The sequence below is a fragment of the Bombina bombina genome, chromosome 2 (genome assembly GCF_027579735.1).
Source record: "Bombina bombina isolate aBomBom1 chromosome 2, aBomBom1.pri, whole genome shotgun sequence".
Taxonomy (NCBI): Eukaryota; Metazoa; Chordata; class Amphibia; order Anura; family Bombinatoridae; genus Bombina; species Bombina bombina.
The window spans coordinates 1297527766-1297544620 of NC_069500.1; the positions used below are offsets into that span (position 1 = coordinate 1297527766).

Genomic DNA, 16855 nt, shown 5'->3' on the forward strand with positions numbered 1-16855 from the left:
ATTTTCTCTTTTTATACATGTTTTTTTGGAACATGGGCTTATGGGATTAACATTTGCCCTTCGGAATAAAGTATGTTGACTGCTGCAAGTGTTTCTATGGAGCTCATGCTGTTTGTTGTTTTTTTTTTATTCTGCCTGCTAAACACATTTTTACTAAATAAACAGCGCACAATTCAGAAAACTTGACCTTTTTGTCTTTGTGTCCAGTGTTCTAGTCTGAGGCAGCATATCTGTTATTCTTTTTTTATTAGTTTTTTTGTATGTTGTTTCATATTTATTTAATCTGGATTTCACGTCTTGGGCATCTGCTAGAGTGACACATTTGTATGTGTGTTTAGTCCTATGACTTGCTGCTTGTAAACCCATCATGAAGGAAGCTCCAATTGTCTGCAGTTTCATATTGTGGGAACTACTATAACTTTGTGCACACTTCATATTTTATTTTTATTTTTAAAATTGACTTATAAGGTTTTTTTTTATCCAGCAAATTTATTTGGAGACCAAGACTATGGGTCTAAGGACATAGGTGTTTGGACCCCTATACTTCTGTCTATCAGTGTCTTAAATTCTTTATCGATTTAGACTGGTTTGTTTTTCCTAGTAAGATGTATGAGACCAACAAATCTTGGAGTCCTGTATTAAACTCAAAGGTTTTGCTAAAGATGAACATGCATGTAAAGCACATGAAGAAAACTTTATTCGTTCGTCTAATACATTAGTTTCTCTTAAAGGGACATGGAACTCAAACATTTTCTTTTGTAATTCAGATAGAGCATACAATTTTAAACAACTTTACAATTTACTTCTATTATCTAATTTGCTTAGTTCTCTTGGTATCGTTTGTGGAAAAGAATACCAAGGTAGGCAGGAGCTGGGAGCGAGCTGCTGATTGATGGCTGCACATATACTCCTCTTATCATTGGTTCACTGGATGTGTTCAGCTAACTCCCAGTAGTGCATTGCTACTCCTTTGATAAAGGATACCAAAAAAATGAAGCAATTTTGATAATAGAAGTAAATTGGAAAGTTGTTTCAAATTGTATGACCTATCAGAATCGTGAAAGAAAAAAGACAAGAGAAGACAGATGCGCCACATGGCCCAATATTGTTTGGTCCAGAATATATTGATAGATGTACAGGGATTGAACTCACATTTGTTTAAGCACCTCAATTAGTGCTATGGAGACAGTCTGGGATCTCTTACAGTCACCCAGGGGACCAAACTCCGGTAATGGTATGATGTCTGTATCAAAACGACATAGAGACACAGGTGCCTATATGGCCTAGTATTGTCTTGACAAGGTAATAAATGTGATAAGATGAAATGGTACTCACAATAGTTGTAGCATCTCCTTTGATGCTATAGAGGCAGGATGGGATCAATGTAGTCACCCACCAGACTTCTGCAAAGGCCCACTGGATACAGATGGAAGTCAGGAACCACCAGTTGTCAGGACATGAACGTTTTTATCAAGTATACACCCACAGTGTTGGTTATAAAAATTATTCAAATTACATAAACGTAATAGAGCCCACCTTAATAGATCATGTGGTTCTTTGATAGTATGACACTTACTTACAACTTGATCTAAATAAAATTGATATATTGATTTTGAGTTTCAATATATCAATTTTATTTAGATCAAGTTGTAAGTAAGTGTCATACTATCAAAGAACCACATGATCTATTAAGGTGGGCTCTATTACGTTTATTTAATTCGAATAATTTTTATAACCAACACTGTGGGTGTATACTTGATAAAAACGTTCATGTCTTAGAGGTCATAGCCTGTTCACATATGAAATAAGGGGGGATCTTATTCTGGGTCTTCCTGACAACTGGTGGTTCCTGACTTCCATCTGTATCCAGTGGGCCTTTGCATAAGTCTGGTGGGTGACTACATTGATCCCATCCTGCCTCTATAGCATCAAAGGAGATGCTACAACTATTGTGAGTACCATTTCATCTTATCACATTGATAACCTTGTCAAGACAATACTAGGCCATATAGGCTCCTGTGTCTCTTTATGTCGTTTTGATACAGACAATAAGGAGAAAAAGAGGTAAGAGAACCTCCAGAAAGCAGGTGTTTTAGCTAGCACTCATTCCTATCTAGTATTATTAAAAAATAACCTTTAATAAGTTTGTTTAATACCGGTCTAAATACCTGGTGTACCAATTTAAAACTAAGTCTCAAATGTCCCCCTGTTTCCTGGCCGATAGCAGCTCCCTCGGCTTCAGGTGACAGGGACAAATGGACTCTAATTTAAAATCAACAACAATCACTAACGTGCAAATAAATGCACAAAATATTAAGCAGCAAACTAGTTTCGGCTGTACTATCAGCCCTTCTCAATGCTATGGACAAACCGAGGCCCGGGTGCCACCCCTTTATATAGCACTAAGTTTAAACCTATCAGCCAATCAATTTTAACTGTGAGGATACTCCTACTTATCATCCAATCCTTGTGTGTCTCAGTATTGTGACGTGCATAAACAAAAAGCACAACAAATATGCATATGTTAGAAAAATCGCAAATACCATCCGATATATTATATGTATTTAGATTATATTCAATTATGCTTTTTCCGCTATATATTATCGATCGTAGTACTTGGGATTCGTGTTTAAGTATTAGTCCACATAAGACTCTGTAATTAAGATAAACACACACGCACGCAAAAGAGCCACTTTCATTGGTCCACACGGGCATACCCCTATTTGGCGTTATCCAATCAGACAACCGTTTCTCCGTGGGAAAGCAACACTATACCGGAACACCGCTGCGTAATAGAGCAAGCAAACTCTCTCCCTGTCATTGTTCAAACATGTTGCCAAACATCAGGGGTATTGCTACTAGTCTAATCCCTGTGTAAGCAACGCCAATGTCCGAGGCAGTACAGATCTATTACAGTTTCACGCAGGATTATGGAATTGTCACTGATTCGATTCTCATTAGTGTTCTTAAGATTATTCCACATTCAGAGTACTGTGTTTATTATACATATAGGAAGCAAATTGCCTTCCAATATATGCGCCGCATGCGCTCGTGTCATGTTCTAACATTAATTCCTGCTTAAAAAACAACAAAAATATGCACAACGGACACCCCAAGACGTATATAAGTGTACTCAGAAAAGTATTCCTTGAAATCCCTTACTGCACTAAGTGGTCCATATGAACATGACATGTTCCACTGTTTTTATGTGTTGTCTTTCTCTGATAATGATAGATGGATTACTACCCACAGGTCCAAATTGGATGTTATTAGAAATAGGGAATTCATATGAGAGAGGTAGTAAGAATCTTAGAAAATTAGTAATCATTAAATATATACTATTATACGAGTTTTGTGGAACAATTAACAAATTTCAAGGTGTATAATAGCCGCCCATAGCACTTTCTATACCATTAACCAATTCTTCCGTACATTCTAATAATTTTATATGCCAATTACATAATCTATGATTATGTAATGATCACCGGAAAAATTTATAATATACGAATGTCATTAGCCTAATATTTCACAATACCAATATGTGTTTTCACACTAAGACAGTATAGTGCTAGTACAGGCAATGTGACGATAAACTATACATTCATTGTGTTTTGCTATATTTATTATTAGAAGTTTCATACAGTGCCACATTTACATCTGAATAACCTCTCATAACTGAGAATTCAGTTGGAACCCATATAAATTATCCCCCTACGGTAGTAATCCATCTATCATTATCAGAGAAAGACAACACGTAAAAACAGTGGAACATGTCATGTTCATATGGACCACTTAGTGCAGTAAGGGATTTCAAGGAATACTTTTCTGAGTACACTTATATACTTCTTGGGGTGTCCGTTGTGCATATTTTTGTTGTTTTTTAAGCAGGAATTAATGTTAGAACATGACACGAGCGCATGCGGCGCATATATTGGAAGGCAATTTGCTTCCTATATGTATAATAAACACAGTACTCTGAATGTTGAATAATCTTAAGAACACTAATGAGAATCGAATCAGTGACAATTCCATAATCCTGCGTGAAACTGTAATAGATCTGTACTGCCTCGGACATTGGCGTTGCTTACACAGGGATTGGACTAGTAGCAATACCACTGATGTTTGGCAACATGTTTGAACAATGACAGGGAGAGAGTTTGCTTGCTCTATTACGCAGCGGTGTTCCGGTATAGTGTTGCTTTCCCGCGGAGAAACGGTTGTCTGATTGGATAACGCCAAATAGGGGTATGCCCGTGTGGACCAATGAAAGTGGCTCTTTTGCGTGCGTGTGTGTTTATCTTAATTACAGAGTCTTATGTGGACTAATACTTAAACACGAATCCCAAGTACTACGATCGATAATATATAGCGGAAAAAGCATAATTGAATATAATCTAAATACATATAATATATCGGATGGTATTTGCGATTTTTCTAACATATGCATATTTGTTGTGCTTTTTGTTTATGCACGTCACAATACTGAGACACACAAGGATTGGATGATAAGTAGGAGTATCCTCACAGTTAAAATTGATTGGCTGATAGGTTTAAACTTAGTGCTATATAAAGGGGTGGCACCCGGGCCTCGGTTTGTCCATAGCATTGAGAAAGGCTGATAGTACAGCCGAAACTAGTTTGCTGCTTAATATTTTGTGCATTTATTTGCACGTAAGTGATTGTTGTTGATTTTAAATTAGAGTCCATTTGTCCCTGTCACCTGAAGCCGAGGGAGCTGCTATCGGCCAGGAAACAGGGGGACATTTGAGACTTAGTTTTAAATTGGTACACCAGGTATTTAGGCCGGTATTAAACAAACTTATTAAAGGTTATTTTTTAATAATACTAGATAGGAATGAGTGCTAGCTAAAACCACCTGCTTTCTGGAGGTTCTCTTACCTCTTTTTCTCCTTATTGTTATATTTTAGGTGGGTAAGCACCGGAACAATCACTAGTTCCACATATTCCTATATACACTAAACTAGTGCCAGTACTCTAAACTTTTTCTTTTTCTTATTAGTTTTGATACAGACATCATACCAATACCGGAGTTTGGTCCCCTGGGAAAAAGATCCCAGATTGTCTCCATAGCACTAATTGAGGTGCTTAAACAAATGTGAGTTCAATCCCTGTACATCTATCAATATATTCTGGACCAAACAATATTGGGCCATGTGGCGCATCTGTCTTCTCTTGTCTTTGTAGATTGCTGCTTTGGATTCCGGCCTGGATCTCTACAGATAGCTGCCTCGCTCTTCACCTCAGTGACTCTTCATTTTTTATCAATAGAGACTATCTCACTATATGATTCTATATAATATAGTGCATTGAATAATCAATGTACAAACCATTGTGAGAGATTGCTCATTTAGGTCTAATCACCTGCTTATTACTATTGTACATTTTTCTATCTTTGTCTTTCTCTTAGGAGGTTGTGCTTTATATCTATTTTGCTGTTACAATTGTTATATTAGAGTGTATTGTCTTCTGCACCAGTACTCCATCTTTCTCTTATGAGGTTGTGTGATATATATTTATATCTTGTCTGCATTGACGGCTATAGAGGACTGACTAAGTCACCTATATACTTATTAGGATTATTGACTATCCCCTATTAGGGCGCCCCCTCCTTTGTTGTTTTGTGAAAGAAAAAAATTGGGTTTCATGTGCCTTTATCAATTCTTTTCCAAAACATTTTACTCTTACTAGGAATTAAGCTTGATGGCTCAATAAAGACCAATTATAATGGTACTCCTTATTTTCTTTGAGATTTTTACAGCATCAATGTTCTCTTACTGTAATTAGATCACTAGTTAAATGGAGGAATTGGTTGCTGAGTATTGCACAATATTACCTTTTAATCAACCTATTTATGTCTAAATCAGGGTTTTTGAAAGTCTTAGGCAGTGGTCCTCCACTCTGATAATATCTTCAAGACATTGGCCCCAATAATAGATGTTACTTTCTTTTTTCTCTTTATAGAAAATGTTAATATTTATTTTTAGTTTTAATTTGGGCAATTTACATCTGATCCAGAGTTCACTCACAGTTACTCAATGGAAAAAAAAAGTGCTCCACTTAAAGGATTACTAACTTTTACTAAATTTAGTATAAAAAAACACATATAATAAGTAAGATGTATAAAGTAAAACTTACTGACCTATGAATGTTGAAAAACTAAGCCGCATAACGTTAGAAAAAGCATCTTTATTTTTGGACGATTACATCATAATATCCAGCCCCCAATTTTCGGCACTACCTGTTTTAAAACTATAACCAATCATATTTGGTGTTTTTGCATATTATTATCAGACTAAATAGTTCTCATTCGCATGCGCACAAAATCGCCTCAAATAGCGCATGCGCATGATCAACTATTGAAGCCAAAATTACCCTCAGCTATATTGGAATCATGCTTGCGCATTTGAGACCAAAATCTATGCAATTGGTTCTCCAGGCTTTCTATGTACAATAGAAACACTATTAGCCTGCACGTCCTGATCTTCAGACAATAATGTATTGCTGGTTACGATGCAGAGTTGAAGGATCAGCAGCTAAATCAGTAACTTATTTTGAATACTCATCAAGATAAGTTTTTACAGAATCTTTCTGTAAGTTGCTGCATTTAGTTGGTGATTTTCACTCCACATTGTATATCAGGTACATTTTTACTTTATTTTTAATATTATTGGTGTTCTGTCAGTCTATTATTAAATTTTATATTTGCTAATATCAATAAATTAATTGTGCTTAACAATAGTCATATAAACTATTTTTAAGAGTGTAAATATCAGTGACATACAAACATCTCTTAGAAGTTTATGTTGTAGATACATACATCAAGGTGATAAATTATTAAAATACTTGTTCTCATCGATTATAGATATTTGCTTCAACTTGTCAAAATATTATATTATATATATATATAGTTTTGATTTCATATGCGGGATTGTAGTTTTAGGAGGATATTTTTGTTCTTTATTTTTAACATAGTGTTTTTTAAATTGAGACAGTCCTACCTATTCAATCGCTATCGCTGTTGATTGTCCACAAAACTATTCATAAATTACAGTTTCATCTATATGCATAAGCTCGACCAGGAATGTAAGCTTAGGATATATATATATATTATTTATTTTGGAAAGGAATATAACCTGCATTATGTTTTTTTAAAAACTTTATACAACGATTTTTGCGCGCAACTAATTATAATTCACAAAATGTTTTAATCCTAAGCATACATCCCTGCGTTAGTGCAATCTTTATAATAAAAAATATTATATATTATTAAAATTATATTTTTGACTTTGTCAACTGAATAGTTACTGAATTTGTTTTGATAAATTATTAAAACTATCTACATGCGCTAATCATGTTCAGTACCCATTGCTCGTTATTATTAGGGAGATTCAATAAGCGTACACCACTTACCTGTCAAAGCACTGCTGGATCTTATGATGTACGATCAATAGAGCAGGTCTTCTATGTTCCAGTCAGTCTTTCATGGAGTGACATTTGCGGTGACGATGTGCAATCTTGCGCATGCGCAGAGAGAATTTTAGGCGCCATATTTCAACTGCAGTTGACAGCCAGGATTGGAGAGGAGCAAAGTATACCCACGGAGTGGGTTTGGAAAAAAATTAATTTATTAAAGAAGATTATGGCGATATGGTAAAGATCTCATAATGAGATCCTATTGAGAACATGCTTATTTTGGGTAGTTAGTTCATAACAAGCATCATTAAATTTTGCTTACAGTGTCCCTTTAAATTTCCATTTGGTCTTTGTTATTCCTGTGTTAAACGTAAGTTATTGATCAAGTCAGCAAGAAATCAGTCTGAGCGATTTTGACCTCAACGCCTTTGTGCCCCTACACCCAGCCCTTTGCTCTATTCCACCATGACATGACACGCGTCATTGTCGGATCTTAAAAACATTCTATAATTTTGCCAAATCAGCTTGGGATTTCCATAAAATAGTGCAAAGTGTCATTGCTCCCGCACCTCCCCTTATATGCTTTTGCTTCCCCCTGGGGAGGCCCGCCTCACACTTTGAAAACCACTGGTCTTAATCAAGAACTAAAAAAAGAATAGTTTTGTTTTTAATTTACTAAGTTTTCATATATTGTTTGACATATTGAATTGTAAATGTGTATTTTATCTTTTTTTTCCAGTTGACTTGGAACACATGCGTACTGTAAAAGCAGATAAACACCAGCGATTTTGCCATGAAAATGGACTGGGAAGTTATTATGTTTCTGCAAAGACAGGAGATTCTGTGAGTAAATTGTGGATTATGTTATATTGAAATGTATAATATTTTATTTGACAGTATTTCATGTTTTTATCCTCTATAGCATAAAACATTTTTCAGAAAATATTTTGATTTAGTTACCTGTAGAAACTGAGCATCTGTTGCATATTTTCAAAGGCATTGATATAAATCCAATTGATTTAAATCGTTAGTCAGTAAAACTAATTAAATCATGGTTTTCTACATAAAGGTTTCATTTTTAGAATAACAACTTTTCAGATTAGTTTAACAGCTATTTCAGAAAAGCTCTGAGAATTTCGAATTCTTTTATCTGTGATGCAAACATGCAATTTATTCGCCTTAATGCAAAGGTCTCTGGCTTTGCGGTCCTAGCCAGCTGGGCACTCTGGTTGAAGTCTTGGTCTGAGGATATGACTTCTAAGACCAGACTTCTTTCTCTTCCCTTCAAGGGAAAGATTTTATTTGGTCCCGGCCTGGACTCCATTATTTCTATGGTTACCGGAGGCAAGGGTGCCTTCCTACAGCAAGATAAGAAGAACAAGTCTAAGGGATGACAATCTTCTAATTTTTGTTCTTTTCGTTCTGACAAATCCCAACAACAACAATCTTCCTCCAAGCCCGAGCAACCCAAGAGTACTTGGAAGCCGGCTCAGTCCTGGAATGAATCCAAGCAGAATAAGAAGCCTGCTGAAAATAAATTGGTATAAAGGGGCAGCCCCCGATCCGGGATTGAATTGTTTATGGGGCAGACTGTCTCTTTTTTCAGACGCCTGGTTCAAGGACATACAGGATCTGTGGGTCCTGGAGTTGGTATCTCAGGGATACAACTAGGCTTCAAATCTCATCCGCCAAGGGGCAGATTCCTTCTCTCAAATCCGTCTACCAGACCAGAAAAGAGGGATGCCTTTCTAGGGTGCGTTCAGGATCTATCCTCTTCAGGAGTTGTTGTTCCGGTGCCTATCAAAGAAAGAGGTTTGGGGTTTTATTCAAACCTTTTTGTGGTCCAAAAGAAGGAGGGAACTTTACGCCCAATTCTGGATGCTTAAACAAATTTCTCAGTGTCCCTTCCTTCAAGGGAGGGATGGAGACGATAAGGCCCATCCTTCCTTTAATTCAGGAAGGCCAGTTTATGACCACTATAGATCTGAAGGACGCTTACCTTCATGTTCCATTCCACAGGGAACACTTTTAGTTCCTGTGGTTTGCATTCCTGGACCAGCACTTCCAGTTCATTGCCCTTCTGTTTGACCTAGCTACTGCTCCAAGAATCTATATGAAAGTTCTGGGGGCTCTTCTAGCCATTGCCAGAACTCAGGGTATTGCAGTAGCCCCATACTTGGACGATATTCTAGTGCAAGCACCATCCTTTCATCTTGCGGAATAATTCTCGGAGTCCCTTCTCAGTCTTCTTCGATCACATGGATGGAAGATAAATTTGGAAAAGAGTTCTTTTATCCCAAGTACCAGGGTGGCATTCCTGGGTACTATAATAGACTCCATATTCATGAGGATATTTCTAACAGACCGAGATGTTGCAAGCTAACTTCGGCATATCTTGCCCTCCGGACCGCCTTAAATACCTTTGTGGCTCAGTGTATGGAGGTGATTTGTCTCATGGTGTCCTGCATGAAACAAACAACTCCACAGCACCTTCTGTATATCAAAATGTATTTACCTTTTCTCCCATGGAGGTACAAAAGTGTTTCAATACTGAAACACTTTTGTACCTCCATGGGCGAAGAAGCTAAATACATTTTGATATACAGAAGGTGCTGTGGAGTTCTTTGTTTGTTGGGGTTATAGGGGTTAACAGTCCCCCTTTTTCCACATGCACCTGAACATCTGCCTGGGTGCTGTACACTTTTCTTGGATACAGTTTATGGTGTCCTGCATGGACATCATTCTCTTTGCCAGGTTCCACCCCAGACCTTTACAACTGTGCATGCTGAGGCAGTGGAATAGCGTTCATTCAGATCTGTCTCAACAGATTGTATTACAGAGCCATTCGAGAGATTCGCTCTCTTGGTGGCTCTGTCCAGATCATCTGTCCCGAGGGACATGCTTCTTAAGATCATCCTGGGAGATTGTGACTACGGACGCAAGCCTATCCAGATGGGGAGCTGTTTGGGGTGCCAGGAAGGCACAGGGGTTGTGGACTCAGGATGAGTATTCCCTCCCGATCAATATTTTAGAACTATGGGCAATCTTCAAGGCCTTGGTCACTTCTGGGTTTGTCCCAGTTTATCAGATCCAATCAGACAATATAACCTCGGTTGCTTACATCAACCATCAGGGGGGAACGAGAAGTTCCTTGGTGATGAAGGAAGTATCTCACATTCTGGAGTGGGGTGAGGCCCACAGCTGTTCGCTGTCAGCGATCCACATTCCGGGTGTGGACAACTGGGAGGCGGATTTTCTCAGCAGGCAATCCTTCCATCCAGGGGAATGGTCTCTCCATCCCGAAGTGTTTGCAGAGATATGCAGCAAGTGGGGGACGCCGGAGATAGATCTCATGGCGTTTCTTCTCAATACCAAGCTACCCAGGTACGGGTCGAGGGATCCCCAAGCAGATCTAATAGATGCACTAGCAGTGCCCTGGAAGTTCAAACTCATATTTATTTTTCCTTCATTACCGCTTCTTCATTGAGTGGTGGCCCGCATCAAGCAGGAGCGGGTATCAGTAATCCTGATTGCTCCACTGTGGCCGCAAAGAAAGTGGTTTGCGGATCTAGTTGGGATGTCCTCATCTCCTCTGTGGAATTTACCTTGTCGCAGAGACCTGCTGATACAAGGTCCATTTGTTCAGCAAAATCTAGATTCTCTGAGGCTGACTGCGTGGAGATTGAATGCTTAGTCTTAGCCAAGAGAGGTTTCTCTGAGAGTGTCATTGATACTGTTATTCAAGCTCGTAAACCAGTTACTCAGCGTATCTACCACAAGGTGTGGAGGACCTACTTATTCTACTGTGACGAGCTTGGTTTTTCCTGGCACAGAGTTAAGATTACCAGGATCTTATCTTTTCTCCAGGATGGGCTGGAGAAGGGCCTTTCTGATAGTTCCCTGAGGGGACAGATTTCGTCCCTGTCTGTTTTATTGCACAAGAGACTGGCTGAGTTTCCAGACGTGCAGTCCTTTGTTAAGGCTCTGATTAGGATCAGACCTGTGTTTAGATCTGGGGCTCCTCCTTGGAGCCTAAATCTTGTTCTTTGGGTTTTGCAACAGGTTCTGTTTGAGCCTCTTCATTCCGTTGACATTAAATTGTTATCTTGGAAGGTTCTCTTTTTATTGGCTATTCTCTCTGCGCAGAGATTGTGAGATCTCTGCTTTGCAATGTGAGCCCCCTTATTTGATTTTTTTTTAAATGCAGATAAGGCGATTTTTTTTCTTACTAAATTAGGTTTTCTTACTAAGGTTGTGTCAGATCACAACTTTAATCAGGAGATTGTGGTTCCTTCCTTGTGTCCTAATCCTTCTTCATCGAAGGAACGCTTACTTCACAATTTGGATGTGGTTCGCGCCTTAAAGTTCTATCTTCAGGCTACTAAGGAGTTTAGACAATCTTCCTCTTTTTTTTTTTTTTCATTTTTATTTAGCAAATAATACAGTTAATGTTTTTCAGTACAAATATTTTCTTACATGTGATATTAATTTGAGCAATCTAAAAAAACAAAAAACAAGCAAAAACAAAAAGAAACAGTTGCGCCACATGGCCCAATATTGTTTGATCCAAAGAATATTATCTAGTGTGTAAGGGATACACTCACATTTGTATAAGCACCTCATTTAGTGCTATAGATGCAGTCTGGGATCTATAACAGTCACCCAGAAGACCGACCTCCTGGATATAGTGTAGAATCTGCCTAGAAACAATAAAAGAGACACAGGGTGCCTATATGGCCTAGTATTGTTTAGGCAATGATATATATGGACAAATGTAAAAAATCACACTCACATTTGTTGTAGCATCTCCATTGATGCCAATAAAGCAGGAAGGGATCAATACAGTCACCCAACAGACTTGGTTCAAAGGCACTCAGGATAAAACCACAATCCAGAACATCCAGGGGCCCAGGATGTTCAAAATACTCCAGGTATCAGGCAGCAAGTGTTGAATTATAAAATAATTTTATTAAAATGTTAAAAAAAAACAAGCAACGCGTTTCTCAGCCTGATGAAACAGCCATAGGCTGAGAAACGCGTCGCTTTGGGTCTCCCGCTGTCTCTGATGTTCAAGATTGTACTACTCTATGTGGCGCCTCTATTTCTCCCTTCTAGATCTCCTGCTCTATTTTGCTACCCAACACAGCGCGCCGGGTGATAGTGTGTGTAATATATGCTAGTCCATTGGGATCCAAGCTTTTGTGTCGTTATTTCTATGCCAGTCAATGATTCTCTGTAGACAGGTAGCTTCATAATAAATTTCTATATTAGGCAGTCCCAGACCTCCCTCTCTAACTGGTCTGTACATTGTCAATTTCTTTATTCTAGGCTTTAGGTTTTCCCACACAAAGGAGTTCAAAGTCCCCTGTGCTTGTGTAATAAAGTTTTGTGGTAGTGTGATTGGAGCTGCTTGTATTGCATATAGTAATCTAGGGAGATTGTTTATTTTCAAAATTTGTAACCTGCCCCACCACGAAAATAGGCGGTCTTTGCAGGATTATAAGTCATTTGTAATTGTTTAAGTAAATTAGTAAAATTTTATTCTAGAAGTGATTTTGGTTTCAGGGTAAGATATATTCCTAGATATTTTATGGCTTTAGGTTGATGTTTAAGTGTACAGGATTGCAAAACCGCGTGAAACTTAATTTTTGGGAGGGAGATATTTAGGATTTCTGATTTTTGCTCATTTATCAAGAATTTTGTACAAAGGAAGTAGGGGAGGAGAGTGTGAAAAGAACGTTGTCTGCATATAAAGATAGTTTGTATTCTAAAGGAGGCTATTCTAAAGGGGTCTGAAATCCAGTTATTGACTCTAACTTTCGCTGTGTTAGTTATATATAGGCTTTGTATTCTACGAAGCATTTTCTCGCCTATCCCTACTCTGTTTAAGGTAGCAAATAAAAATTTCCAATCTAGGCAATCAAACGCCTTCTCGGCATCTGTTGAAATTATTACCATTTCTGTATTTGTATATTTAGCATGATCAATTAACTGAAGGCTTCTTATGGTTATTGTCCCTGGCTTCCCTTTCAGGTACAAATCCTGCTTGGTCTGAATGAATGATTTGGGGTAAGATTTTATTGAGCCTATTTGCTATTATCTTAGTATACATTTTTAAGTCTGTATTTAATAATGAAATGGGTCTATAATTGCTGGGAAGTTTTGGAGATTTACCTGGTTTGCGAATGACTGATATGTGGGCTTCAAGGCATTCTGAAGGGAGTTGACCGGTTTCATCAATTTGTGTATAAAGTGCTAACAGATGTGGAGCCAACGTATCCCTGTATATTTTATAATATTTGTTGGAAAATCCATCAGGACCCGGACTTTTATGTAGGGATAGGTCATTAATGGCGGTTAGTATTTCTTCTAAAGTGATTTGTTCCTCTAAGGATTCCATATCACTTATTTGAATTTTGTTTAGGTCTGTATCCTGAAGGTAATGGCCAGGAAGGTCATAAAGTTCCCTGTAATAATCCAGAAAAGACTTAGCTAATTTATATAATTTTTTAGGTTATTCTTTTTCTTAACTTATGTATAGTTTACATGTAGGTAAGGAACTTCCTCCCATGCTAAGTCGCAAAAGACCCACTATCGTTCAAGAGGTCCCCGGGTAATTTATAACCAGCTTTTAAAAAGGATTTCAGGATTTCTATCTGCATATCCGGTGGTTGATGTCTTATAATGGCTGCCCATTTGGAGAAAAAGACTTTAATCTGTCTTTTGTTATTTGGTTCAACGTTTAACTGCTCTATAATTAGTTGGGAGATAATTTTTTGGCTAAATTCCGCTATAGTCGGATATTTTTTGCTTTCCAATATTGCCGGGTTAAATTTCTTACGATTTGTATTGCTGTAATGAATAAAAGATACTCTTCCTTTGGATATTGTTTTGAAAAAATAAGGGGTAAGACTTACAGATTGACTCAAAAATGTATTGAGCCAAACGCAACCTTTCTTCTGTTATGTGTGATCAGTCCACGGGTCATCATTACTTCTGGGATATAACTCCTCCCCAACAGGAAATGCAAGAGGATTCACCCAGCAGAGCTGCATATAGCTCCTCCCCTCTACGTCAGTCCCAGTCATTCTCTTGCACCCAACGACTAGATAGGATGTGTGAGAGGACTATGGTGATTATACTTAGTTTTTATGACTTCAATCAAAAGTTTGTTATTTTACAATAGCACCGGAGCGTGTTATTACTTCTCTGGCAGAGTTTGAGGAAGAATCTGCCAGAGTTTTTTACTATGATTTTAACCGGAGTAGTTAAGATCATATTGCTGTTCTCGGCCATCTGAGGGAGGTAAAAGCTTCAGATCAGGGGACAGCGGGCAGATGAATCTGCATTGAGGTATGTAGCAGTTTTTATTTTCTGAATGGAATTGATGAGAAAATCCTGCCATACCGTTATAATGACATGTATGTATACACTTCAGTATTCTGGGGATGGTATTTCACCGGAACTACTCTGTTAAAAGTCACTAATCCTTTTATTAAGTATTTATCATGTTAAACGTTTTTGCTGGAATGTAGAATCGTTTACATTGCTGAGGTACTGAGTGAATAAATATTTGGGCATTATTTTCCACTTGGCAGTTGTTTGCTTTTAATTGTGACAGTTTCGTTTCTCTTCACTGCTGTGTGTGAGGGGGAGGGGCCGTTTTTGGCGCTCTTTGCTACGCATCAAAAAATTCCAGTCAGTTACTCTTATATTTCCTGCATGATCCGGTTCATCTCTGACAGATCTCAGGGGTCTTCAAACTTCTTTGGAGGGAGGTAGTTTCTCTCAGCAGAGCTGTGAGAAGTTTATATTGACTGTGAATAAAAACGTTGCTCTGTAATTTTTATGTCAAATTTAATTATTGTTATTGTACTAATGGGAACAAACCTTTGCTAAAAGTTGTGTTGTTTTAAAGTTTGATGCTATAACTGTTTTTCAGTTCATTATTTCAACTGTCATTTAATCGTTTAGTACCTCTTTGAGGCACAGTACGTTTTTGCTAAAAAAGATTATAACCAAGTTGCAAGTTTATTGCTAGTGTGTTAAACATGTCTGACTCAGAGGAAGATATCTGTGTCATTTGTCCCAATGCCAAGGTGGAGCCCAATAGAAATTTATGTACTAACTGTATTGATGCTACTTTAAATAAAAGTCAATCTGTACAATGTGAACAAATTTCACCAAACAGCGAGGGGAGAGTTATGCCGACTAACTCGCCTCACGCGGCAGTACCTGCATCTCCCGCCCGGGAGGTGCGTGATATTATGGCGCCTAGTACATCTGGGCGGCCATTACAGATAACATTACAAGATATGGCTACTGTTATGACTGAAGTTTTGTCTAAATTACCAGAACTAAGAGGCAAGCGTGATCACTCTGGGGTGAGAACAGAGTGCGCTGACAATACTAGGGCCATGTCTGATACTGCGTCACAGCTTGCAGAGCATGAGGACGGAGAGCTTCATTCTGTGGGTGACGGTTCTGATCCAAACAGATTGGATTCAGATATTTCAAATTTTAAATTTAAATTGGAGAACCTCCGTGTATTACTAGGGGAGGTCTTAGCAGCTCTCAATGATTGTAACACCGTTGCAATACCAGAGAAACTGTGTAGGTTGGATAAATACTTTGCGGTACCGGCGAGTACTGACGTTTTTCCTATACCTAAGAGACTAACTGAAATTGTTACTAAGGAGTGGGATAGACCCGGTGTGCCGTTCTCACCCCCTCCAATATTTAGAAAGATGTTCCCAATAGACGCCACCACTCGGGACTTATGGCAAACGGTCCCTAAGGTGGAGGGAGCAGTTTCTACTTTAGCTAAGCGTACCACTATCCCGGTGGAGGATAGCTGTGCTTTTTCAGATCCAATGGATAAAAAATTAGAGGGTTACCTTAAGAAAATGTTTGTTCAACAAGGTTTTATATTGCAACCCCTTGCATGTATCGCGCCGATTACGGCTGCGGCAGCATTTTGGATTGAGTCTCTGGAAGAGAACCTTAGTTCATCTACGCTAGACGACATTACGGACAGGCTTAGAGTCCTTAAACTAGCTAATTCATTCATTTCGGAGGCCGTAGTACATTTAACCAAACTTACGGCTAAGAACTCAGGATTCGCCATACAGGCACGTAGGGCGCTGTGGCTAAAATCCTGGTCAGCTGATGTTACTTCTAAGTCCAAATTACTTAATATACCTTTCAAGGGGCAGTCTTTATTTGGGCCCGGTTTGAAAGAAATTATCGCTGACATTACAGGAGGTAAGGGCCACGCCCTACCTCAAGACAAAGCCAAAGCTAAGGCTAGACAGTCTAATTTTCGTCCCTTTCGGAATTTCAAAACAGGAGCAGCATCAACCTCCACTGCACCAAAACAGGAAGGAGCTGTTGCTCGTTACAGGCAAGGCTGGAAGCCTAA

General features: G+C 38.4%; 1 protein-coding gene across 2 annotated transcripts in view; it reads left to right on the top strand.

Moving 5' to 3' along the window:
• The window catches only part of RAB28 (RAB28, member RAS oncogene family), a 751991-nt gene that overhangs the window by 600157 nt on the left and 134979 nt on the right, over positions 1-16855 (top strand). For both annotated transcript variants that reach the window (XM_053704135.1, XM_053704136.1), the window contains exon 5: positions 8174-8277. In XM_053704135.1, the coding sequence (XP_053560110.1) occupies positions 8174-8277 (104 nt within the window). The remainder of the gene's footprint in view (positions 1-8173; positions 8278-16855) is intronic.